Genomic DNA, 26,328 nt, shown 5'->3' on the forward strand with positions numbered 1-26,328 from the left:
GACGAGTTTCCATAGATGGGAAAAGTCTTCCCAGGAAAGTAGCAAAGCATCGCTTCTGGGCAATAGTTTTGTCTGCAGGCAGATCTCTTCTGCCCTTTCTGATTTTGGGTGCTGGTTAACGTTAAAAGAAAAAAAAGAAAAAAAAAAGTGACTCCTCTTATTGACATAGAACATTTTTCCTTATAATAAAAATATGGAGCAAAAATCCCTTAATACTGCTGACTGCTCACAAACTATTCCATCCTTCTCTTTTTTTAAATTAAATTAAAATTTATTTTATTTTATTTTTTTAAGTACTACCCAACGTGGGGCTCGAACTCACAACCCCAAGATCAAGAGTCACACGCTGTACCAACTGAGCCATGCAGGCCCCCCTAATTTCTTTTTTTTTAGTTTTATTTTAATTCCAATTAGTTAACATACGGTGTTATGTAAGTATCAGGTTGCCATCCTTCTCTTAAGGAAGCTTACTTTCAGTTCTATGTTTCACACCTTGATTTTCATTTTTATTTGTATTTTATTGGTTGGTTTATTAGTTTATTGGTTGGCTGGTTTATTGGTTGGTTTCCTCTAATTATAACTTTTTAAGAAGTCAGTAACAGGGGTGCCTGGGTGGCTCAGTCGGTTGAGGGTCTGACTTTGGCTCAGATCATGATCTCCCGGTTCGAGCCCCACGTCGGGCTCTGTGCTGACAGCTCGGAGCCTGGAGCCTACTTTGGATTCTGTGCCTCCTCCCCTGCTCACGCTCTGTCTCTCTCTCTCTCTCTCTCTCTCTCTCTCTCCCCTCCAAAAATAAATAAACATTAAATTAAACACTTAAAAAAAAAAGAAAAAAAAGAAGTCAGTAACATTGTTTTATTTCCTGGAACCTATTTTTATGGTCACTTTCTGCTTTATGGAGAGTGAGACTTGTTTTCTATTTATAGAGGGAAATGAGGCTTCCCTTTTAAAATAAATATATTTTGGGGCACCTGAGTGGCTCAGTTGGTTGAGCGTCTGACTTTGGCTCAGGTCATGTCTCACAGTTTGTGGGTTTGAGCCACGCATCAGGCTCTGTGCTGACAGCCCGGAGCCTGCTTCAGATTCTGTGTCTCCCTCTCTGTCTGCCCCTCCCCCATCCACACTGTGTGTGTGTGTGTGTGTGTGTGTGTGTGTGTGTGTGCGCGCGCGCCCGTGCACGCGTGCCGCTCAAAAATAAATAAACATAAAAAAATTTAAAAAATATATTTTGATGAAAAATGAATCCGTCTAAAGAACAAAATATTACTTACAGGCAATAGGTCACTTAGGCAAAAATTGTGATATTCCCATACTGCTCAAAAGTCTGAGGTTTGTTAAAGGCTGTTCCCTTTTCTGCTCTGCTGTTTTGTGGTTCGGTGTCAGGGCAGGTGTGGGCTCCTCTGTGACATCTTGAGAAGATGGAGCAGGGCCAGCAAATCAAAAACAACAACGACGATTAACTGAATCGTCAAAGCACGTGCCCTGGGACCATACCACCCTCTTTCCTGGGCAACTATCTGCTGGGCTGCTGGTCAGTCCTCCTCATTCATTGAAGATTTTAGGAACTGTCTTATTCCACGCCCCACCTCCGTTTCTGACATCTTTCTTGACGATTTAATATCCTCTTATATAATCTATCTACACCCAGCCCTTCGTTTCTTAATCCCTGCCCTTCGATGATCTACGCCTCCTCTCTACCTCAGGCACCCTCGTCGTGGGGCTTCAGCGATCCCTGGGCTCATCGTTACCAACAACTGCATCATCTCCAAAATCTCAATGTCAAGCATACCTCTCACTGACCCACTGTCTCCAGCTCTTTTCTTCCCCCTGCATCTAAGTGGGTGGCTGGAGAAAGCCCCATATCCTTGCTGCCTGGCTTCACTTTAAATCTCTGACCACAGAACTCCAGAGCCAGCAAGGCCACAGCATTCAGCTCATCCTGTCTCTCTCCTTTACAAAACTGCAAGATCTTGTCCCCGGCCTCACTCTCAGCCAATGTCCCTCCTTCTGGTTTCCCTGAGATTCAGCTCCATTGTATTGCATCTCTGAGCAGCATCTGTCAACACCGATAATTTTCCTCCTTCTTGGAACACTTTGTCTCTATGGCCTCTGAGATATCACACGCTCCTGGTTTTCCTTCTCCTTCACCGGGCTTTCCTCCTCAGCACCCTCCTCTACATGGCACACGTTGAAGTGACCCTGAGCTCCGTCCTCTCTCCTGTCTACTCATTCCCTAGGTATGAGTATAGCCAGTCCCATGGCTTTATACATTATCCATATCTCAGTGACCCCCCATTGTAAATCCCTAGCCTGAGTTATCCTGTCTTTCTGAAGCTTCAGACTCATATATCCAACTGCCTATTGACATCTCAGTTTGAAGGTCTAGCTGGCAATTTAATGCGTCCAAAACACGTTCACCTCTTCCTAGGCCGACCAAAACCTGTCCCTCCAAATTTCCCCCCCTAGTTGTGAATGGAACCACCATTTACTCAGTTGCACACGCCAAAAACCTTGTGGTTACCCTTGATTCCTTTCTCTCTCACCTCACATCCAATCTACCTGCAAATGTCTCTGTTCTACCTAAAAAAAAAAAAAAAAAAAAAAAAAATCAATCCCTAATGTGATTATTTCTCACCACCTCCTTCCTGACCATCCTAGTTAAAGTCACCATCACATAATAATTATTTTGACTCCCGCGATCGCTTCCTAACACATTCCTGCTTCTACTCTGAGCTCTCTAGAGTCTGTTGTTCAAATAGCCACCAGGGTCATCTTTGGAAAACGTTCTCGGAAAAATCAGCCCACATCTCTATTCCCAATTCTCTAGTGGCTTCCCATCACAGTTGGAAGAAAATCCAGATTCTGGGGCGCCTGGGTGGCTCAGTCGGTTAAGCGTCCAACTCTTGGTTTCAGCTCAGATCATGATCTTACAGTTCCTGAGTTCCAGCCCCGCATCAGGCTACGTGCTGGCAGGCAGGAGCCTGCTTGCGATTCTTGTTCTCTCTTTACCCCTCCCCGGCTCACGCTGTCTCTCTCGAAATAGATTTAAAAAAAAATTTTTTTTAAATCAAATTTCTTATCAAGACTTTCTATGAGGGCACCTGAGGAGCTCATTCGGTTAAGCATCCAGCTCTTGATTTGGGCTCATGATCTCACAGTTGGTGGGATGGAGCTCCATGTGGGGTTCTGTGTTGACAGTGTGCAGCCTGCTTGGGATTCTCTCTCTCCTCTCTTTGTCCCTCCCCCCCCCCCAAAATAAATAAATACAGATTAAAAAAAAAAAGACCTATGATTTGGCCCCCTACCGCCTGGCCAACCCCCATTCCCTACCACACTCGTCTCACTCACCGCACTGCAGGCTCGCTGTTTTTCTAACACGCCAGGCATCTCCCTTGTGCTTGAAGTGTGTTTCCTCCAGGTGGTCACCATCGCTCTCACCTCCTTACGTCATTCCGTATTCTGCTGAAATGTCCCCTCTTCAGAAGACTCCCCGACCACACCGGTATCCTCATCACATCACGCTCTATCCCTTTCGCTGCTTTATTTTTCCTATGCGTGTTTTTTTTTTTTTCTTTCCCTGAACACTTTCTGCCCGAACCAGTGTTTTAGTTCATTAGTTTACTAGTTAGCGAGTTCCCTAGCTATATCCCCGCCCGCTAAAACATAAGCTTCAGGAGAACAGGGACCCTCCATACCGTTGTATCCCCAATTCCTAGAACAGTGCCTGGCTGACAGGAACCTCTCCGGAAAATACGTATTGAATGAATGACTTGCCAAAGGCAAGGGGTGCAAACGAATGCATATCCAGCGGATTTTCACGGGCACCTGTTTCTGCCCACCTCCACCCCCACCCCCGACCTATTCATCTCTAGGGAGATGGCGACACTTCCTAGGGTGGCGGGAAGGGTACCTCGGTTTCCTTCATCCTCCCACCCCGTGGGGGAGTCAAGACTCCCTGGGTGGTGAGCGGAAAGGCGTCCCTCTCTATGGTCTTACTCCCCAGGTCCCTCCTCCCCAGCACCCGGCGTGCCTCTATGGTTCTTCCTGTCATTAGTCGGGAGGGGGCGCTGTGCGCAGGCGCGGGGTGAAGCCGCGGCGGGGCCGGAAGGAGTGCAGCGGCAGCCTCGGAGGCGGCGGCGACGAAGCTGTCGGCGGCCGCTCCCGGTGACTAAAAGCCGCGGCGACAGAGGCCGCCGAGCCCGCTTGGCGAGCCGGCGAGCTGAGTGGCGAGTAAGTGTCGGCCGCGGGGCGCGTCCAGCTCCTCGGCAGGCCGTGTGAGGCGAGCGGCGTCTCCGCCCGGCGCCTCCATTAAGCCCCGGGGTGGGGGCGGGGGCGGGGGCCTCGGCCGTGAGGGGCGGCGGGGCCGAGGAGTCGGGGGCGCGGGCCTGGCCCGGCGGCCGCCCCAACGCGAGCGGGCCCGGGGCCGCGCGGGGCGCCGCCGAGGGACGCGAGCAGTGGGGCCGGCGGCGAGGCGGGAGCCACAAAGGCGCAGGCGGCCGGCGGACCCTCCCCCGCTCCCGCCACTTCGGGAAGTTTCGCGGGCCGGCCCCGGGCCTGCTGCGCGAAGGCGAAAGCGCCGAAAGACCGAGTTTCCCCGGCGGCACCTCGCGGGAGGCGGCGTCCGTGGAGCCGAGCGCGGCCTGGAGCGCGCGGGCGGCGATGCCCTATGACTTTGAACTCCGGCGCCCCCGGCCTAGGGGCGCCGGGCCTCGGTCCCAAACCCTCCCGACTCGGTTCAGGAGGGCTCTCTTCTCGAGAAAGCCGGCGACTCCCCCCCGCCCCCCAGCCCTTGCGGGGACATCCAAGTGCGTCAAAACCCTCTGCAGCGCGGGGAACGCGAACCCGTCCAATGTACCTGGAGCGCCGCGCAGTGAACGAGACCGCTGTTCCCGCGTGGGATGTGGCTGAATGCTGTGTGGCACGCTCGTCTCAAAACTTCGGGCCGCTCCAGTCTCGTGCGAGGGCTCCCTGAGCGCCGGCAGGGTCCGATATAAACCAGCCAGGGGGCCTTGTAAATAACTCCCAATACCATGTGATAAGTTCCTGGGTACAGCTTGTCCTAGGCACTCTGCTAATGCAAAGAGAAGATTTTTGTACCCTGCTGGGAGCTGGGAGAGGACAGGGAAGATTTTAGGACCGACCTCAGTCTTGCACGCTTGCCTGAAGACAAACAACCTTGCTTTGTTCCGTTTATTATTATTATAGGTAACTTATTGGGGCTGGGGGCAGGGGGTGGCGTGAACTGGAGGAAACAGCTAGGGAGCCTGGGACCAGATTTTTGGATCACCTTAACTCTTAAATAGAGCCTAGCGGCAGCACGCGAAAGAAGCCTTCCAGCCCCTCTGGAGGAATCTGATAAAGGAAGTTGAGATGCGAGTCAAGGAGACTGCAAGTTTATGAAATAAGGTAGTTGAGTGAGCCTGTGTTTGCCAACTCCGATAGCTACTATTGAACGAGCGTTCACTATATTCTAGACTGTGTTATTTGCAGACCTCAGGACTAATTCTCCTGCCTGGCAGTGTTATTTTATCTTCATTGTCAGTGAGACAAAACATGGTGCTAACCATGTGCTAGACACCGTTTTAAGCATTTTCTTTAAAACTCTCTTAATCTTCAATGATGGGGGTTCTGTTATTGTCCTTAGTTTAAAAAGGAAGAAAATGAGGTGCTGAAAAATAACTTCTTGAGTCACAGAACTGGGTCAGAGCTGGGACTCGAACTCAGTTTGGTTCCATAGTTCGTATTTCTAATTGTTCTGCTATGTCTGTAAATGATGTTTTTTCAGAAAGGTCTTCTGGAGTATTTGCTTTGTGCCAGGCAGCGTACTATGTCCTGTAGCTATGGAATGAATAAGCTGCAGGGTCCTACGATCTTGGAACTGACGTTAGCAGAGGAGATAGCGATTTAACATAGCTTCCCAAGTAAGTGTAGGTTATTGTGGCAGCCACTTTGAAGGGGTGAGATATGTTGTCATTGGGGATGGTCAGGAAAGGTTTATCTGAGGAAGTCGTTTAAAATGAGAAACTGAAGGATGAATGGAGTTAATTTGGTCCGGGAGGCAGTGAAAAGTCATCAGTCAACCAGAGGAGGAAGAAGCATGGCATGTTCAAAGGCCTGAACCATTGTCCCTGCAGAATGGTGAATGGGGGAGAGGTGTCAGGTGAGGTCAGCTAGGTCAGCAAGGATCATGCGAGACACCATTTCACAGGCCATGAGATTTTGGTTCTACCATGATGAGATTTTGTGATTTAAAAAAGAAACGAAAACAAAAAAACCCTTAGTGGTATAGGAAAATACATCAGAGGGTAGAACCTGGAGGCATTGTGGGGTAGCAGGGGCACTGTATTCATGAGTTCATGGAGGATTGAACTGTAAAAAAAATCATTGAAAACATTGATTTTTTTTTCCCTCTTGTGGATGAGGATGTGCTTGCTTAATCTAATTTCTGAACCAATTTTCAGTTGACATTTGAGGAAAATTTTAAGGTTAATATGTTAAACTGTTTAGTGCACCCACGGAAGATCGTTGAGTTTAATTTTTGTTTTAAAACGTTTCCTATTGTAGAAAGACTAACAAGAGGGTTTGGTTTGTTTTGTTTTGTTTTAAGGGAGAGCGCAAGTAAGCAGGGGAGAGGGACACGGACAATTTCAAGAGGGTTCCATGCTCACTTGCAGCCCAACACAAGTCTTGGTCCCATGATGCTGGGATCATAACCTGAGCTGAAATCAAATGTCGGATGCTCACCTGACTGAGCCATTTTGTCTACATGTTAAAATTTGTGCACATTGTGTTTTCTTATTCTGAACTTACTACCTTCCTTGTTTTTAATAGTATCACCATCCTCCAGTCACCCAACATCTAGGTCAACTTTGACTCCTTTCTTCCTCTTTCCCGATGGCTGTTTACATACAGAAGTCCTCTAGAATCTAACTGTGGTTGGTATCGTATTTTTTCCCTCGTCCTGCTTACTGTTATCTCTAGTTCATACTTCACTGCCTCTTGTTTTCTGGGTTTCCTGCTACCAGATATTTGTACAGTCTTCATATTGCAGTGAGGTTGATTTTCCTAAAGTACAACTTTGTGCATTGCTTTCCATTGGTTAGAAAATAAAATTTGAGCCGGGCTTCAGTTATCCATAGATGCATAACAAACCACCCCCAGACCTAGTCACTTAATACGGTTTTATTTGTTGGCAATTTTGTGAGTCAGGAGATTGGGAAGGGCTAACCTGGGCTGTTTTTTCCTGATCCACATGTTGCTAGTAGGGTGGTAGGGTTGGAGGTTCTACTTCCAAAATGCTTTTTCACTCCCGTGCCTTGTCAGGGACTACTGGGAGGCTGGGCTCAGCCACATTTTCTCTCTCCACGTGAAGTTAGGGCTTTCCGTGTGATCTCTCCAGCAGGGGAGTCAGAATTCTTAATGGTGTTTCTGGGCTCCAGGAGCCCTAGGTGGAAGTGGCTGTTCTCTTAGGAGCACCTGGGTGGGGGGTGGGGGGTGGGGTCAGTTGGTTAAGCGTCCAGCTCTGAATTTTGGCTCAGGTCATGGTCTTGTGATTCCTGAGATCCAGCCCTGCACTGGGCTCTGTGCCGACAGCGGGGAGCCTGCTTGGGATTCTCTCTTCCTCTCTCTGCCCCTCCCCTGCTTGCGAGCACACACGTTTGCTCTCCCTTTTTCTCTCTTAAAATAAATAAACATTAAAAAAAAAAAGTTATCTTAAAAGCAAAGTTTGGAACTAGCACAGCATTCAGTTTAGCTTAAATACAGCTATCTTGTTAAGCTTCCCTAACTATCTGCCCTCTCCCAACTGGGATAGTGTCTTTATTGCACAAATACTTCATTTTTGGGCTAATTTGTAGTGTACTTAATTGTGTGCGTAGTTTCTCTCACTGTCCGGACTCCCCCAAGTTTTTTGAGGCAAGATCCATGTTGGGTTTTCCTGTGATGCATAACAACTTTTTTATACCATGTGGCAAGAACATAATAAATATTTGCTGAACTCTTTATCGTATAGAAAAGTCAGAACGTATAAGAAAGCAAAAAAGTATAACTGCGTGAAACTTAATACTTAGTAATAACCTCACTCACTTTTTGTTTTGTTGATTTAATGCTGATTAACTGTTAGTACAGACTTACAATAAATAGATATCCAAATAATGGTTAAGATGAGAAGCTAGAATGTGAATGAAGAGCAATAATCACTTATAGACCCTTGAGAAACCGTTCTGGGAAGAGGTGCTGTGGAGCGGTATGACATGGGCATGTCAGCTTCTCCCAGACTATGCCTGGCTCGGCTTTGCCCACCTTTCTCTGGAGTGGCCAAAGAGATTAACTCGTTAAGTGGGAAACATCTTTTATTACCCCAAAATCAGTGTTGCAGAAGTGACCGACACATTGCTGGAGATTACTCTGGAAAGTGGTAACACTACAAAACCCCAGGACCATGCAGTATTATATTAGGAACCTGTAGAAGGAAAAATGGAGATGTAACATGAATAGAAGAATGAGAAGAAGATTATTTATAGTTGAAGAAAATCCTGATGAACTGATTGTGGTCCCTTAATCAGACTCTGGTTCTGTATGGCTCTGTTGAACAGCTCCGGACTCTGACAGAGGAAGATGTTTTTGGAGCCACTCATTCATTCAGCCACTGTGTGAGATGCAGGAAATACAGCTATGAATAAGATAGTCAAGAACATGGTGGAGAACATGATTCAGATGTGGACTTTTTCATATGTTGATACATCCACCCAAGGAAAAGAAGGGGATTTGAAAAATAGTTGTAGGAGGCAGAAGAAAACACAGAATTGTCATCTAATTTTGTTAAGTTTTTACTTAGTATATAGTAGTACTACATAAGATTCTACGCGGAATAATGAAGTGATGAAATATATGCTAATTTTTGGTTCTGGCTTGGAAGCATCAACTGCCTTATTGACTATAGAGTATAGTCATAAACGTACATATGAAAATTTTTACAATACGAGGAAGAGGCAAGATAAAATACTCTCTTAGGTAGCATTTCCAATTTCTGGATTCCACATTTATTTAACCATTTTCTTCAGCTGTTTGATCAAGAACCTACTTTCACAGAAAAAATGAAGTTTCTTATAGAAAGAAGTAAAAGTCTAACTGTGAATAGTTCTAATAAAACTAGTAAAAATTAACCTGGAAAAGGAAAATAAAGCCCTTCCCTCCCCCAACGTTTGTATGTATCACCGACTAATTAATAAACACTATACATCTGTGTGCTTGGGATAACAAAATTCTTGTTTTGTTGGCATTTACCATGTACAAATGGCCTCTGATTTCGTCTTCCACCACAGCCTTACAAGGTAAGAATAGCTATTTTCATTTCATAGGAAATAACAGTCATAATGTGACACTTGCTGTGTGCCAGGTACCATGCTAAACACTTTATATATTTAATGCAGTTCATCTTAAAACCACTATTCTCATTTCACAAATGAACTAGGTCCAAGAAATTAAGCAATTTATGCAGTCACTGATTGACTAAATGGTGAAACCAGCATTCATGTTTAGGTAGTTTAATCTGAAGCCTGAATGAGAGGACATGACCTTTGCAGAGAAGCTAGTCAGGAGGAGGAGTTCTGTTGTCAGACTCCTTTTCTCACTGCAACTTGGGGTCTTTTTATGTACCACTCATTTGTGCGGAATCTTGCTCTTAAAGCACCACAAGTAATCTGTTCAACCACAAGTTTGACATTTTAACTAAATTAGGTAGATGTAAAATGAATCACATTTCTGTTGGATTTCTGTCGTAAAATTGAAGGAACTTTGTGGTGAAATAAGAAACTTGACTAGTAGAATTAAGTGTTCAGAATACTTTTAAAAAATTGTATTTGGAAGAAAAGTAAAGTTCTTGAATAGGTGGCAGTTCAAATTTGACATCAGAGCTCTTACCTTTCTCCTGTGCTCTTTGTAAATGATGTCCTAATTATTATTTCAAGTGAGATTTGTAATTTTTAAAAATTGAGTTACCTTTGTCCAGGTGTAGATAACCAGAGAATTCTGTTGTAAGACTTAAAAAGTCTTGATACACAACTTAGTATTCTCTAAGTTGGAAAAATTCTAATGTTAATTTGACTTTTAATTCTTTGTAGACATCATTTAATGAGAAGCCAGGGTCTGGGGACCTACTTTCTCTAAAGCACGTGGTTTCTCCCAGGAAGGCAAAGAAAATTGAGATTTTCTTAGAAGGAAAAATATTGAGTGGGTGGGTTATAGATAGGATCTTGGGACTAAAAGGGCCCCATGGCAGTCAGAATTGTCCTCCTTTCGTTCTTAATTATTTTCATTTTCCTAACGTTCATCAAATTAAAGCAAGAAAATGGCTCAAAAATCAAAGTGCAGGAAGATTTAAAAGTAGTTCTCCCCTCATGACGCCCCAACTACTGTTTCACAGAGGCAACCACTTCTTTTTCTTTTTTTTTCTTATAATGGCTTTTGTTTGCCTAACTTTTCTATTGTGAAATACAGTACACACAAAGAAGTTTCACCCCAGACTGAGCTTGGGCCTGTGCCTAAACTAAACTTTATCTAAATGAAGTCATTCAATACATACTTTCTTATGTCTGGATTCCTTCACTCAACCTTTATGTCTTGGGGTCCATCCATGTTGTGTGTGTGACTTCACAATGGTTTGGGGGTTTTTTTTGTATCGTTTTTAATTGTGTGAACATAGCACTGGATATCTGTCCATTCCTTCGTTGGTGTGAGTCCTTTTTAGTTTTTGGCTCTTAGAAAAATACTGCCGGGGTGCCTGGGTGGCTCAGTCGTTTAAGCGGCTGACTTCGGCTCAGGTCATGATTTCGTGGTCCATGAGTTCGAGCCCCATGTCGGGCTCTGTGCTGACAGCTCAGAGCCTGGAGCCTGTTTCAGATTCTGTGTCTCCCTCTCTCTGACCCTCCCCCGTTCATGCTCTGTCTCTCTCTGTCTCAAAAATAAATAAACGTTAAAAAGAAAAAAAAGAAAAATACTGCTGTGAACATTCTTATATACATAGACCTGGTGCATATAAGCAAAAGTTCTATAATCTAGATTGCTAGTGGTGGGCTGTTGGGTCAGAGCATATCATCTTCCACTACAATTTATGATAAAGTATCAGACTTTATCATATTGTTTTTCTTTAAGTTTATTTTTTATTTATTTTGAGTGAGTGAGCAGGGGAGGGGCAGAGAGAGAGGGTGAGAGAATCCTAAGCAGGCTCCTCACTGTCAACGCAGAGCCCAATGCGGGGCTCAAACTCTCGAACCATGAGATCATGACCTGAGCTGAAGTCAGACATTTAACCAACTGAGCCACCCAGGTGCCCCTTAGCAATTCTGTGGGTATATAATATCTTGTGAGGGTTTTCTTACCCTTCAAAATGAAACACCCATATTTAAATGAATTTTTTTTATGTTTATTTTTGAGAGAGACAGAAACAGGATGTGAGTGGGTTAGGGGGCAGAGAGAGAGGGAGACACAGAATCCTAAGCAGGCTCCAGGCTCCAGGCTCCGAGCTGTCAGCACAGAGCCCAACACGGGGCTTGAACTCACGAGCTGTGAGATCATGACAGCCGAAGTCGGACGCTCAACCGACTGAGCCACCCAGGTGCCCCTAAAACACCATATTTAGAACCACATAAAACAAATGTATGGCGTAATGAATTATAAGATGCTTGTACTCACCACCCAGTTTAAAAAGTAGACCACCCCAGCACCCTCCCACATATCCTGTCCTGATCATAACTCATTCCTTCCCCCTAAAATTATTAGTCTGACTTTTATAGTCATTTTCTTGTATTTCTCTATGGTTTTATCATCCAAGAGTACATCCCTAGGTATTATAAACGCATTTTAAAAATTTGATGCATATGGGACGCCTGGGTGGCTCAGTCAGTTAAGTGTCCGACTTCGGCCCAGGTCATGGTCTCACGGCTTGTGAGTTCAAGCCCCACATCAGGCTCTGTCCTGACAGCCTGGAGCCTGCTTCTGATTCTGTCTGCCTCTCCCTCTACCCCTCCCTAGCTCATGCTCACACACACACACACACACACACATTTCTCTCCCTCTCTCTCTCTCTCTCTCTCTCTCTCTCTCTCTGTCAAAAATAAATAAACTTAAAAAAAAGATTAAAAAAATAAAGATTTGATGTATGTTTTAAATCTAAGGTTCTTCTTCCATTCCTTTTCTTTTTTCCTTATAACTTAAATGTTGTTGAACCTGAACTGTTTGACCCGTAGTTTCACAGAGCCTAAATATGTGTTCATCAGACTTCTGAGAAATTATCATTCCCCTATAGAGAGAGCCTTTTTAGACAATTTTTCCCCCTAACCCTCCCCGTTAATTACTAAGGAATAAGATTTTGCTGGGTGAAACTGAATTTTGAAGAGTCAAGCCATTGTAACACCTTAAGGTCTTTTCACACTTGCAGAAGCACTCCCATTGAGGATACATGGTCTGGATTGCATACTTAGGGTGCAATTCAGAATTTCATTTTTTTCCTCGAGCTTCTATTCTAAAAATGTGGCTGAGTCCAAATCCTTCACCAAACTCTGGTTCAGTCTCTTTCACAAGGCTGTAGCTAGTGTGTTCTTTTCTCAGAATGCGCTTTTGTCTTGTCTCTGTGATGTTAGCAGCCAGTGATTTGCAAGGTCTAGATCCAGTAATTCATTAAGGATTACAAAATGATCGTATCTTAATTGAATTTTTTAATTGATATTGGAATACTTTTATAAAGAAACCATTTTCTTACGCTCTATTTGGTTATCCAGTGATTTATAGTTTATAGAGGAAAGACAAGAAAATACCTGAATCTGTGCCTTGATTTTACCAATTTTAAAGATAATGTATCGGTTGATATCATACTGTGAAAATGACCTGTTAAAAAAAAATTATTGGGGCACCTGGGTGGCTCGGTCAGTTGAGTGTCCGACTTCGGCTCAGGTCATGATCTCATGGCTCGTGGGTTTGAGCCCCGTGTCGGGCTCTGTGCTGATAGCTCAGAGCCTGGAGCCTGCTTCTGATTCTGTGTCTCCCTCTCTCTCTGCCCCAACCCACTTGCATTCTCTCTCTCTCTCTCTCTCTCTCTCTCAAAAATAAATATTAAAAAAAATTTTTTTAATAATTACGAACACTTTCTTGTATATATTTTCTTCAGAGAGTCATGTCATATTATTATGTTTATTGGTGCTCAGAATGTTCTATGTTTGGCCAATGGCCACCTCTTCAGAACTTTTTTTTTTTCTTTGAGTTATTCTGACAGGACCCAGTCTTTGATAGGTAGTTTTTGATAGTTTCCGTGATATGTGATGGGACAAGATGTTGTAGGCTCATTTTGTACATTTCTTGCTTCAGATATGGAATTAGTAATTTCTCCCAAAAATCCCTGGTTTCTTTTGGTGGGAAATAGTATTTAAAGACCATAACTTAGGGGCGCCTGGGTGGCTTAGTCGATTAAGCATCTGACTCTTGGTTTCAGCTCAGGTCATGATCTCACGGTTTGTGAATTTGAGCCCCACATCGGGCTGTGTGCTGATGGTGTGGAGTCTGCTTGGGATTCTCCCTCTCTCTCCCTCTCTCTCTCTCCCTCCCCCCCCCCCAAATAAATAAACTTTTAAATCAAGACCATGATCTAGGCACTACAGATGCTGATTGCTACAAATAAATTGTTTTCTTCAGGCCTTTCTCTTTTTTTTGTACAGAACTAAAATATTTTCCTTCACACTAGTATTTATAACTTAAGTTTAAGACTATTAGGGTTTTACTTCTCTATAAGTAAAATTTCTTTTTTCTACATGGAGAATCTTGATTCTCAAGGACATAGGGATTAATAGAACTAGAATATTCCATAACTCCTACTAGTTTTTTTTATCTTATACGCACACAGCTATCAGAATGAAAGTCTCAGAACATCACAACCAATATGATTACATTCCTTTAAAATTTTGCATATGCTTCCCCTCCCCATAGTTTTTATAATTGTACTGTATTGTTAGATTTTAGTTAGCATTTAATGTCTGTGCTACAAGTAATTATACATTTAATGTTCACTACCAGTCTTCGTGGTGGTGTCTTTAGTCATTTTGGTTGCCTGAAGTTTATTTTTCTGTCAATTCCTCAGGAAGGACCTGTAGAAGCAATCAGTATTCCATAGGTTCTTATATGTTGATAAATTTGTGCCCTTTTCTTTGAAATTATTTTTGCTGGATAGAAAATATCTGGCTCCCATTTAAAAAAAATTTTTTTTTTGAGAGAGACTGAGAGGGGAAGGAGCAAAGCGGGAGAGAGAGAATTCCAAGCAGGCTCCACACTTAGCGTGGAACCCGACTCAGGGACTGCCACAACTCTGGGATCATGACCTGAGCTGAAATCAAGAGTTGGATGCTCAACCGACTGAGCCACCCAGGTGTTCTCTGGCTCCCATTTTTTAAAAAAAGAATTTGACTCCATTTTCTAATGGCATAAAGCATCACTGTCAAAGTCTATTATTAATCTAATTTTCATTCTTTTGTATGTCTCAAGCCCAGGTCCTAAAGGGACCTCTTTTCTTTAAAGTCCTGTAATTTCACTAGAATGTGTCTTGATGGTTGTCATTTTGGGTGAGGTGTTTTTTGTTTTAGGTATATACGGGGTTGTTTCAAAATGTGGTCTTTTAACTTTTTTTTTTTTTTTAAGTTTAATTATTTTGAGAGTGAGAAAGAGAGAATGTAAACAAGCAGGGGAGGGGCACAGAGAGCAAACCAAACAGGCTTCGTACAGTAAGGGCAGAGCCTGACACAGGGCTCGATAACATGAACTGTGAGATCATGACTTGAGTTGGATGTTCTTCTGACTGAGCCACCCAGGCGCCCCTCAACATTTTCACGTTAGGAAAATTTTTTTTTACATTTCAGTTTTTAGTATTCTCTTCCCTTTTGAGTTATTCAAGAGCTGCTGTTTGTTATGTTCGACAGTCTTGGCCTTGATTATTTGTTCCTTTGTCTCTTTATTTTTCTATTTAAAACTTTCCTCCTTTCACCTTTTAGTTCTTCTAAGCAGTGTGTGTTGTGTTCATTCACACTTGTGTTCCTTCTAATTTTGTCTTCACTCCTAAAGCTTTTTTTCCTTTTATTTCTAATTCTTTCCTGAGAGCTGTCATTCCATTTGAGTTTTTTTAGTTCTGATTTATGTTGTTTTATGGCTTGTGTACTTTTTTAGTGTCCTTTAGGTTGTCTCCTCTTCCTGGCATGTATTCATTAATTATAGGGATGTTGTTTTGCTTGTTTTTCTTAGAACTTTATATGAGCTTTGACATCAGCTCTCTTCTTTGCTCATTTGTAATGAAATTGGTTTTCTTGGACTTCCAGGAGAGGAGTTTGGGATAGCTTTTCTAGCTTCACCGAACTCCTTTTTCATGCAGCGTTCAAAATACAATACCTTGGTTTTTGAGATTTCCTGGCTTTGTCCTCTGTTCTCATGTAGACCTGCCTTCTCTCCTTTCTTTCTGTTGTCTCTTTTTACTCAATGTCACTCTTCCCAGCTTTTCATCTTGTAAGGGAGCCCTGCTAGATCAGGTTTGAAACTTTCTGGGTCCTGGGCTGCTTCACTCCTCCCACACCTTAGCATGCATCCCTTGCATTCACCCACTTTTGAGCTGAGCAAACCCCTTCCCGGTGTTCACAGCTTTCTCAGATTAGCCTGTGTGCTTCTCAGTGGATACCTGTTGGTTGTCTGGGGCTTATCCTCACGTCTGAATGATTCCGTGTGTTTTCTGAGGCACAAATGGTACTTCAAAGATCATGTGGCTCTTGGTGATTTGTCCTCACGGGCTCATATTTTGGGGTTTAAGTTATTCTTAGCTTTTTTTTTTCCTAACTTGGAATTTTTGTAATTCTTTTTTTAATGTTTATTTTTGAGAGAGAGAGCGCTGGTGGGGTGGGGTGGAGGGTGGGGGGGACAGAGGCCCTGAAGCAGGCTTCACTCTGACAGCAGCGAGCCCAATGTGGGGCTCGAACTCATGAACCATGAGATCATGACCTGAGCTGAAGTTGGACGCTCGACCGACTGAGCTACTCAGGTGCCCTGGAATTTTTTGTTTTTAGATGAAAATAAAAGCTTAGTTCAAAAGCTGTGGTGCTGCCATCTTGTCAGAATTCCTTTGTGGTTTCGGTTTACATTACTCTGATGTCTCATAATGTTGGGCACTTTTTCATTTGTTTACTGGCCTTTTGGGTTTCCTCAAGGTACTCAACATTGGGAGTTCAAATCTTTTAGCTCATTTTTCCTTTAAGTTGTCTGGTTTGTTTTTCAATCAGCATGTAAGCATTCTTCATACTTGTTGAATAGGAGCCCTTTGTTATGTGTATTGCAGATTTTTTCTCCTGTTGGCTTGCCTTTCATTCTTAATTTCTCTGGTGGGGACACCAGGATGGCACAGTCAGTTAAGTGTCTGACTCTTGGTTTCATCTCAGGTCATGACGATAGCCATTCTAACAGAGCACAGATGATAGCTTGTGGTTTTGATTTGCATTGCCCTGGTGATTAGTGATACTGAGCACCTTTTCATGTACCTGTTGGCCATTTGAATATCTTACTGGAAAAATGTCTATTTAGGTCCTTTGCCCATTTTAAAATGGGATTACTTGGTTTTGGCTGTTGAGTTGCAGGAGTTCTTTGTATATTTTTGTATTTGAACCCCTTACCAGATATTATGAGTTGGAAATATTTCCTCTCATTCTATAGGTTGCTATAATGGAGTTTTTAAGTGTATTTTTTTTATTCTTTATTTGTTCCATGTGTTCTTTAATCCTTTATTCCTCTTTTATATGTTCTTCTGCAATAATTAGTTATTTTTTAATTATTCTTTTCCCCTACCATTACCTTTTTTGTTATGCATTCTTTTATTATTTTCTTTAGTGGTATTTTCGCCATAAGCTTAGAATGCTACCTTGACCAAATATGTGGGAAGAGTTTCGATAATCCCTCATTCTTAGTATTCTTTTTTTTCTTTTTCAGACCCTTTTGAATAGTCACCATGTTCAGATATTAGCAAGCACGTATGTATATGTCTGCGTTTGAAAATGGCAGAGGGAAACAACAATGAAGAGGTAATTCACTTGAACAACTTTCACTGCCACCGGGGACAAGGTAAGTGTTCTCACTTTCTTCCTTTCATCATTGCTTTCTCCTTTTATGTTACAGTTACATAGTCTTTGTTTTTTTTTTCAAAATTTTTTTTTTTTTTAACGTTTATTTATTTTTGAGACAGAGGGAGACGGAGCATGAACGGGGGAGGGTCAGAGAGAGAGAGGGAGACACAGAATCTGAAACAGGCTCCAGGCTCTGACCTGTCAGCACAGAGCCCGACGCGGGGCTTGAACTCACGAACCGCGAGATCATGACCCAAGCCGAAGTCGGACGCTTAACCGACTGAGCCACCCAGGCGCCCCCATAGTCTTTGGAACGAACCTATTTTGCACCTCGTAGAACCCAGAGACATTTCATTTTTAGACATCAGAACATCTGATGTAATGGACTCATCAGTCTAAAACTTTGTGTCAAATGGTAATACCTGCTGGCATGAATGAAGTTTAAAAATGTTTCCTCGCAACTGGATTCATAAGCTATTAATGAGCAAGCCAAAAAGAGCTGTGAATGTGCAGTCATTGGATCTTAGGAAGTCAAGTGGGAATATAGGAACAGTGGCAGTTCTGTTTTTGAAGAAATGGGGTCTTCAAAGGAGGGCTCCTCCAGGCCTGTATGCTCTAGAGGTACTGAAAGTGATGCTGGAGCATTTTTGCCCCCTCATATGGTGCTTGATTTCATTTTTTGCCAGGAGATTCTGGTTGCCTTACAGGGAATTTTATTTTATTTTATTTTATTTTATTTTTAAATGTTTATTTTTGAGAGAGAGAAAGAGACACCAGGGAAAGGACGGGGAGGGAGGGAGGGAGAGAGGGAGAGAGAGAGAGAATGAGAATCCCAAGCAGATTCTACGCTATTAGCACAGGGCTCAAACCCACAAACTGTGAGATCATGACCTGAGCTGAGATCAAGAATTGGACGCTTAACCAGTTGAGCTACCCAGGCACCCCCTTACAGGGAATTTTAGAACATGTATTCATTTTACAGTATTTAACATTTGGGCAAGTTCATTGATTCTTAAAGGGAAAGGAGCCTGTATTTATGTAACATTCCTAAACGCATATGCAATTTTCTGTCAAATCCTACTTCACATTTACACTTAGGCTGAAAGGAAAAAATTCATGCTGATGAGTAGGGAAAAAGTATATTTGACAAGTATAGATTCCATGGAAGAAATTATACCATTTTTTGTTGCTGTTTTTTCCTATTAATGTTTTGTGCTTATGAAGATTATTTTTCTCCCAGTAGAGTGTAAATTATATACATTTGGCTTTCAGACAACATTTGAAGTTGAACAGATTTTATTAAGCAAATATATTGAGAAAAATAAATTAACATGCTTAAACTAGGCACATTATGAATGCAAAAGAAGTACTAATTTTTTTAGAATTTTATTAATAGTTTATTCTAATTTGGTAGTGAGTGTAACCATAATTCACTGTGAGTGAGAAAGCTTTAAATCTTAGCTATAATTTGTATATGTGATCATTTCTAAAATTTTTCCACATGTATATCAAATTAATGTTGTAGTAGTGTTTTAACTGGGTTTTAAATATACTTGAACAGAATTTCAGAACATCTAATTCCTTTGAGGAAATTACTGACTTTGGAAGCATTTTTTTTCTGTGAGACAGGGTTTATGTATTTTGCACCCAGCATGAGGATATTTTTTTAGGCCTGCAGAGTTGTTTTGTTTTTATTAGCTGTGGTGTTTTCACCATAATTTTTATTGTGCCAACCCCTGTAAGTTTTTTTCTTTTTAATTTTTAAATCATCTTTATTGAAGTATAATTTACTTAAATAAATGCACACATTTTAATTGTATAGTTCGGTGAGCTTTGAAAAATGAATGTACCCATAGACCACCCATTTCTGTCATACCACAAAGGTTCCTTTATGCCCCATCTGTGGTCAGTCCTCACCCCACTCCTGGCCTGAGGAAACCGCTGATGTGCTTCATATAAATGGAACCGGACAGTGTGTACTCTTTATGCCTGAATTTTTCTGCCCAACAGAGTGGTTTGAGATTCATCCACGTTGCATGTATCAGTAATTAAATCCTTTTTAGTTGCTGAGTAGTATGTACCTAGAATTCTATATGCAGTGAAAATGGGCTTAAAAATGAAGGTAAAATAAAGGTTAAAAGTACAAGAATGAAAAAAGATGGGTTATGCAAATCGTAGCACAAAAAAAGAGCTGGTATGTCTGTGTGTTATCAGGTAAAATAGACATTTTAGCCCAAAGTAGTAATATTAAGATAGAGTTCATAATGATAAAAGGGTTATTGCACTGGAAAGATAAAACATTTCTAACCTCTATACACTCAGTAACATGGTGTCAAAAGCAAAAATTGACAGAACTAAAAGAAGAAATGGATAAATCCACAATCAGAGTGGGAGATTTTAAATGTATTTTTCACTAACTGATGCAAGCATACGCAAACTTTTGTATGAATATAGAACATGGAAGAACATAATCAACAAATTTGACATAATAGATAGATGGTACTGCACCCAATGTATTTACCGAAATTGACCATATTTTGAGCCACCAAACAGAGTCAGAGGATTGAAATCATATAGATGATGTTCTCTAACCATGCTGGAATTAAGCTGTAAATCAATTACAGAAATATAATTAGAAAATCCCTGTACGTGGAAAACAAGAATACACTTCAGAACAATTTATGGTTCAAAGAAAAAGTCACAATGGAAATTAGAAAATATTTTTAATTGCATGGTAATGAAAATACAATCTTGAAGCTCATGAGATTCATCTAACTGAATAATCTAAACCAGAGCTCAGCAAACTTTTAAGAGCCAGCGAGTCACTATTTTTGCCTTACAAGTCATGTGGTCTCTGTTGCAGCTACTCAGCTATATGTTAAATTGAAGGCAGGGGCACCTGGGTGGCTCAGTCAGTTAGGTGTCTGACTTCAGCTCAGGTCACAATCACATGGTTCGTGAGTTCGAGCCCCGCATTGGGCATTGGGCGCTCTGCTGTCAGCGCAGTGCCTGCTTTGGATCCTCTGTCCCCCTCTCGCTGTCCCTCACCTACGTGTGCTCTCTCTCTCTCTCTCTGTCTTTATTTTTCTCTCTCTCTCAAAAATAAAAAGCATTCTAAAAAATTATTTTAAAAAAAGTGAAGGCAGCTATAGATAATATATAAATGAATGAGCATGGCTACGCTCCAGTGAGGACAGGAAGTAGCAGGTACCATCCCACACTGCTGGTGGGAATATAAATTGGCATAATTTGGAAAATCATTTGGCATCGTCCACTAAAATTGAACATATGCTTCCCATATAATTCAGCTCTTCTGCTCCTAGAACGTACCCAACTGAAATGAGCACACCAAGAGACGTGTGTAAGAATGTTCAGTATCCAAAATTGCCAAGACTGGAACCAACCCAAAAGTCCATTGACAGAAGAATAAATAACTTGTAATGTTGTCACGTGCTGGCCTGCGGATAGCAGAGAGAGCTACTGCACATGCCACCACATGGATACGTGGAACCAGTATTTGCAAGAAAGCCAGAAATGAATGCGTACTCAGAAACAAACACAACTAGTCTGTGGAGTCAGGAAGCTTTTAATGTACTCGAAATGTTGTATTTACTGACCTTGGTGATGGTCATCCAGTTGTGGGCCTTTTGTATTAATTCATGAAGTTATATTTTTGATTCGTAGACTTTGTTACACTTTAGTTTTTTAAACTATTTTTTTCAAAGCTAACGTGTTTATACATGGTGTGCTGGGGAGTATTTTGCCAACCATTGGACCTCACTATGAGGTGAGAAGCTTCAAGCCAGCTTTTTCATTGGGTCTTCCAAGGTGGTCTCTTAAGTGTTTTTTTTCTCGGACCAGTTCTTCCAGAGAGGAGTCTACAGTTTCCTGCATATGGAATCTAAGACCGGCTGCCAGCATTCTGGGAGCTAAGCAACAGAAAGCATCCAGGGCCTCGTTTGTTACTCTGTTTCACGGGCACCTCTTTCCTCTCTTGACCCCGTGCCTGGTGTCTAGTACTCTGCCTCAGTGTCTCTTCACAATGGACCTCCTCAGGGTGGGGTTTTTGGAGTGGCCGAGGAGCTTGGCAAATTCTCTCCCCAAAACCAGTGATAAAATGAGACAAAATTGTCAAAAACAGCCATTTAATGACTGGAAATGACCAAAGGCATATAATGATTGAGAACATTCAGGAAAATCTAGAATTCTGCAGCATGTATTAGGCCAGCTCTGGTTGGTTGTCCCCCCTGCAGGCTGCGGGTTTGAGCCTTCTGCACTAACCTTTTTTAATGTTGGAGAAGCGGATGCTTGCTGAAGTTAGATAATAGCCTCATATGGCCGGCATATGGTAAAGCAGAGACTTGGACCTCGGAGGTCGAACCTTAGATTTTACAGACTTACCTGTTTTAAACTGCTGTCCCACAGCTCTGTCACAGGGATGAGTCACGTGAGATAATTGACTTTAGATTGCTGTTGAAATTGTTGGGTGCCATAAAAATAAATGAGGCATTAACCTTGAGAAAGATATTAGAGCTTTAATGGAAAAATTTCAGTGTTTGTAATGATGATGCCTCTTTCCTCGTTTTGGTTTTTTTTTCCCCCCTAACCTTTTCTCTAGGACACTGAATGCATTTTCTCTTCGTTGCTTCTTTTAACCTTTAACATTCCCATGGGTCAGGCAGGAAAAAATTAACAGTTTGTGTTATTCAGTAATTCAAATTGGACACGCTCTATCTTCAGACAAAAAAAAAAGTTAGAAACTTTGAACATATAGTTATCCAGATAGTTGTATTTAAAAGGAAATTAGGAAAGTTCTATTGTTTACTGTCATGGATGCTAAATGGTGTTTAAAACACTCAACTGTGGGGCGCCTAGGTGGCTCAGTCGGTTGAGCGTCCGACTTCGGCTCAGGTCATGATCTCACAGTTTGTGGGTTCAAGCCCCGCATCAGGCTCTGTGCTGACTGCTTGCTCAGAGCCTGGAGCCTGCTTCAGATTCTGTTCTCCTTCTCTCTCTGCCCCTCCCCCGCTCACGCTTTGTCTCACTCTGTTTCTCAAAAATAAATAAAATGTAAAAAAAAATTTTTTTCCTAATAAAAATTTAAAAAAAATAAAACACTCAACTGTGTTTGCATAAATGATTTTTAAGGTTTATGTCTAAGGTGAGTAAATTTTGATATTTTAAATATTAAATGAAATTTTACCGTGTTTGAGTGAAAGTTTTTTCAGACCGATCCGTTGAATAAAACAATGTTTATTCCCTGGGAGGAGTAGAGATGAGGGGGAGACCGTGATTTCACTTTTTAAAAATTTGCAGTCAGGATTTTATCAACAGATTTTTCCAACCTTGTATAAGAAAAAGTGGATAATACTGTCAGATTATTTCTTTGGATTCCCAAAATGTATTATTGCGAAGATCTCCATGGAAACCTGGCTGTTAATATTTGGGTGCACATGCTGCTTGAGGAGATAAGCTAACATACCAGTAGCTTGGCTTTAGGCTTGACCCTTTTTATGCCAAAATTGAATTAAAAGACTGAATGTGGTTGTGCCCGCCTCGTGGTAAACGTGTTCTCTGCCTCCTTTTAGACTGGATCAATCTCAGAGATGGACCCATCACCATATCTGACTCCTCTGATGAGGAAGGGGTTCCCATGCTGGTCACCCCAGCTCCTCAGCAACACGACGAAGAGGACCTGGATGATGATGTCATCCTGACGGAAGTGAGTTTTCTTAAACTTACCCTGATGAGGCATCATTGCAAGTTAGTGATCTGATTCTTCAGCCCCAGGGCAGTGGGAGGTAGGGCCTTGTGGGACGCCTGAGAGCACCGCTCGTGCAGCCTGTGCCGCTGCATGTGTGCTGTCACCCTGCATCTCCGAGAGCAGTACCTTTTTACCCCGCCCAGTGTCCCCATAGCTTTAGAGGCCGTGTGTTTTGGTCTGTTTCCGGACTTCTGCACTATTGCTCTCTTTGTGCATGAGTCTGCATTGTTGTAATCACTAAATCTTATCATGCGTCTTAATATCAGGTAGTGTTTATCTCCCCTTTGTAACTCTACATTTTTCAGAATCATCCTGGATGTTTTTGTGCTATTTTTATACAGATCTTGAGGTCAGCTTTTCTAATTCCAAAAGGTAGATAAATTCAGAACACATGTTATTGTTAAGTTTACAGAACAATTTTTATAATACTGACCCTTTCTAACTTTCTCCTTCCATTCGGTCTGGACTTCCTTTATATCCCTCAGCCAGAGTGTTCTGAATTTTTCTTACTATAAATCTTAAACATTTTTTGTTGTTTCTTTCTGGTTATTTTCTCTTTTCTGTCGCTTTTGTAAATGGCATCTTTTTTCCCACTGTTCCTTTTAACCATTTTTCTTTTTTAGTTGAAGAGTCTGTTGGGTTTTATGATAATTTCATACTCAGGTCACCTTATTTTTATTGTCTATAGTTGTTTTTCAGTTGACCCTATTAACTTCTCAAGGGATGGCATCTGATCTCGCTGGAAATAAAGATACTTGCAGTTTCTCCCTTTCCAGTTTTTATATTTTTCTCTTATCTAATTATATTAAATTATACCTTAATAGTGGTAATAGAAATGAGAAAAATACCAACTGACATAAATGGGAATAATTATTTTTTTTACTTTTTATTTACAAAAGTTTTTTTACTATTCATTAAAAAAATTTTTTTTTAATGTTGTATTTATTTATTTATTTATTTATTTATTTATTTTTTATTTATTTTTGGGACAGAGAGAGACAGAGCATGAATGGGGGAGGGGCAGAGAGAGAGGGAGACACAGAATCAGAAACAGGCTCCAGGCTCCGAGCCATCAGCCCAGAGCCTGACGCGGGGCTCGAACTCACGGACCGCGAGATCGTGACCTGGCTGAAGTCGGACGCTTAACCGACTGCGCCACCCAGGTGCCCCTGTTGTATTTATTTTTAAGACAGAGACACAGCATGAGTGGGGATGGGGCAGAGAGAGAGGGAGACACAGAATACCAAGCAGGCTCCAGGCTCCGAGCTGTCAGCACAGAGCCCAACGCAGGGCTCGAACTCACGAACTGTGGGATCATGACCTGAGTTGAAGTCAGATGCTTACCTGACTGAGCCACCCAGGTTCCCCTAAATGGGAATACTTCTGATGTTTCTTCGCTAATTGTGATGGTGGTTTTTGCTTGAGATACCATTTTTAAAGTACATTAAGGAAGGAGCCATCTATTTTAAGGTGGTTTTTTTTTTTTTTAATGCTTATTTATTTTTGAGAGAGAGAGAAAAAATGTCAGTGGGGGAGGGGCAGAGAGAAAGGGGGACAGAGGATCCTAAGCAGGACCTGTGCTGACAGCAGAGAGCCCGATGTCGGGCTCGAACTCAAACCATGAGATCATGACCTGAGCTGAAGTCGGGCGCTCATCCAACTGAGCCACCCAGGTGCCCCTCTACTTTAAGTTTTTATTATGAGTGAATATAGGATTCTGTCAAGTTCTGTTTCAGCATCTGTGCAGATTATCATAGGATTTTCTTTCATCTGTTAAGGTAAATTATTCTGTCTCTGGATAGACTACTTCGGAATAGTATTGTAATGTAATGGTAGTATGCTCTTGAATTCCATTTGATGAGATTTTACTTAAGGTTTTCTTCATAGATCTCATAAGTGAGATTGGCCCATGGGTGTATGTGTGTGCCTGTGCTATCCTTGACAGGTTTTTTATAAACGTGATTGATTCTGACTTCATGAAAAGAATTTAGAAGTTTTCTTTGTTCTTCTGTACTGTGTTACACTATTTGAAATAACATTGGAGTTACCTGAATTTATCATACAGGCATTTGGGGCTGTTGTTTTTCTTAGAGGGCAGTTCTTTGAAACTATCTCAGTTTCCTCTGTGGTCATTGACATGTCTATATTTTCTGTTACTTTTAATACCAGTTTTTTGGTATAATAATGGATATTTTCCTACAAAATAATTTCTTCAAGGTTTTTTAGTGTATTTAGTAAAACAAAGTAACCTGTTCTTTCTACATCCTCTGATCTATGGTTCCTCCATTTTCCTTTTCTGTTTTGTGTACTTGTGTTTTATCCCCTTTTTCCTGATTTAATGAACTAACCATTATCTTCCTTCCTCCCCTCTTCTCTTACTCTTTTACCAAAGAAATTGCTTTGACATTTATTTCATAGTGCTACCATTTGTTTTCTTACTAATCAGTTTCTGTTTTTCTCCTCAATGCTTTTCTTCTGCTTTAGTATATTTAACATACTTCCTTAGCATTTATCTTATGGGCCTTTTACTAACTTCTTGAGTTATTCATTCTTCTTTTATCCTTTTATATTAATTATTATTCTGGTTACTTATTGCCATGTAATGTATCACCTCAAAACTTAATGGCTTAAGACAGCTGCAGTCGTTTGTTTCTGTGGATCAGGAATTTGAGAAGGGCTCAGCTGGTTGGTTCTGGCTCATGTGACTGTTGTCAGATGGTTCTGGAGCTGGGCAGCAGGGGACTGGAGCAGCTGGAGGCTGGCAGACATTGCTCTCTTCAGGACTTCTACATAGGATCTCTCTCTCTCCTTTTTTAAAACAACTTTTTTGGGTGCGTGGGTGGCTCAGTCAGTTAAGCATCCGACTCTAGATTTCCGCTTGGGTCATGATCTCACAGTTTTGTGAGTTCGAGCCCCGCGTCGAGCTCCTCGCTAGCAGTGTGAAGCCTGTTTGGGATTCTCTCCCTCTCCCTCTCTCTGCCCCTCCTCAGCTTGCTCTCTCTCTCAAATAAATAAACTTAGTAATAAGAAACAACAACAACAAGTTTTTTGATGGGGTGCCTGGGTGGCTCAGGCAGTTAAGCATCCAACTTCAGCTCAGGTCACGATCTCACAGTTTGCGAGTTCAAGCCCCATGTCGGGCTTTGTGCTGACAGTTCAGGGTCTAGGGCCTGGAGCCTGCTTCAGATTCTGTGTCTCTGTTTCCCCTCTGCCCCTCCCTTGCTTCACGCTCTGTCTCTGTCTCTCAAATATTAAAAAAAAATTTTTTTATAAACAACTTTTTTGAGATCTAACTCACATACCATACAGTTCTTCCGTTTAAAGCGTACAGTTCTTCCGTTTAAAGCGTACAGTTCAGGGGCGCCTGGGTAGCTCAGTCAGTTAAGCCTCCGACTTCGGCTCAGGTCATGATCTCAAGATTGTGAGTTTGAG

General features: G+C 41.9%; 1 protein-coding gene and 1 long non-coding RNA gene across 3 annotated transcripts in view; one reads left to right on the forward strand and one right to left on the reverse strand.

Moving 5' to 3' along the window:
• Positions 1–1,209: 1,209 nt before the first annotated feature.
• LOC125928314 (uncharacterized) lies at positions 1,210–4,046 on the reverse strand. Its single transcript, XR_007459624.1, has 2 exons — positions 3,349–4,046; positions 1,210–1,409 (listed from the first exon to the last, which is right to left on the reverse strand). It is a non-coding gene; the product is annotated as an uncharacterized LOC125928314 (long non-coding RNA).
• Positions 4,047–4,118: 72 nt separating this feature from the next.
• RNF216 (ring finger protein 216) overlaps positions 4,119–26,328 on the forward strand; it is a 147,035-nt gene continuing 124,825 nt past the window's right edge. The window contains exons 1-3 of one of the 2 annotated variants that reach the window (XM_049638961.1): positions 4,119–4,230; positions 16,999–17,130; positions 22,721–22,854. In XM_049638961.1, coding sequence (XP_049494918.1) covers positions 17,064–17,130; positions 22,721–22,854 — 201 coding nt within the window. In that variant the 5' untranslated portion in view covers positions 4,119–4,230; positions 16,999–17,063. The remainder of the gene's footprint in view (positions 4,231–16,998; positions 17,131–22,720; positions 22,855–26,328) is intronic. The other variant, XM_049638960.1, reaches the window with a different exon arrangement.

The sequence above is a fragment of the Panthera uncia genome, chromosome E3, assembly GCF_023721935.1.
Source record: "Panthera uncia isolate 11264 chromosome E3, Puncia_PCG_1.0, whole genome shotgun sequence".
NCBI lineage: Eukaryota > Metazoa > Chordata > Mammalia > Carnivora > Felidae > Panthera > Panthera uncia.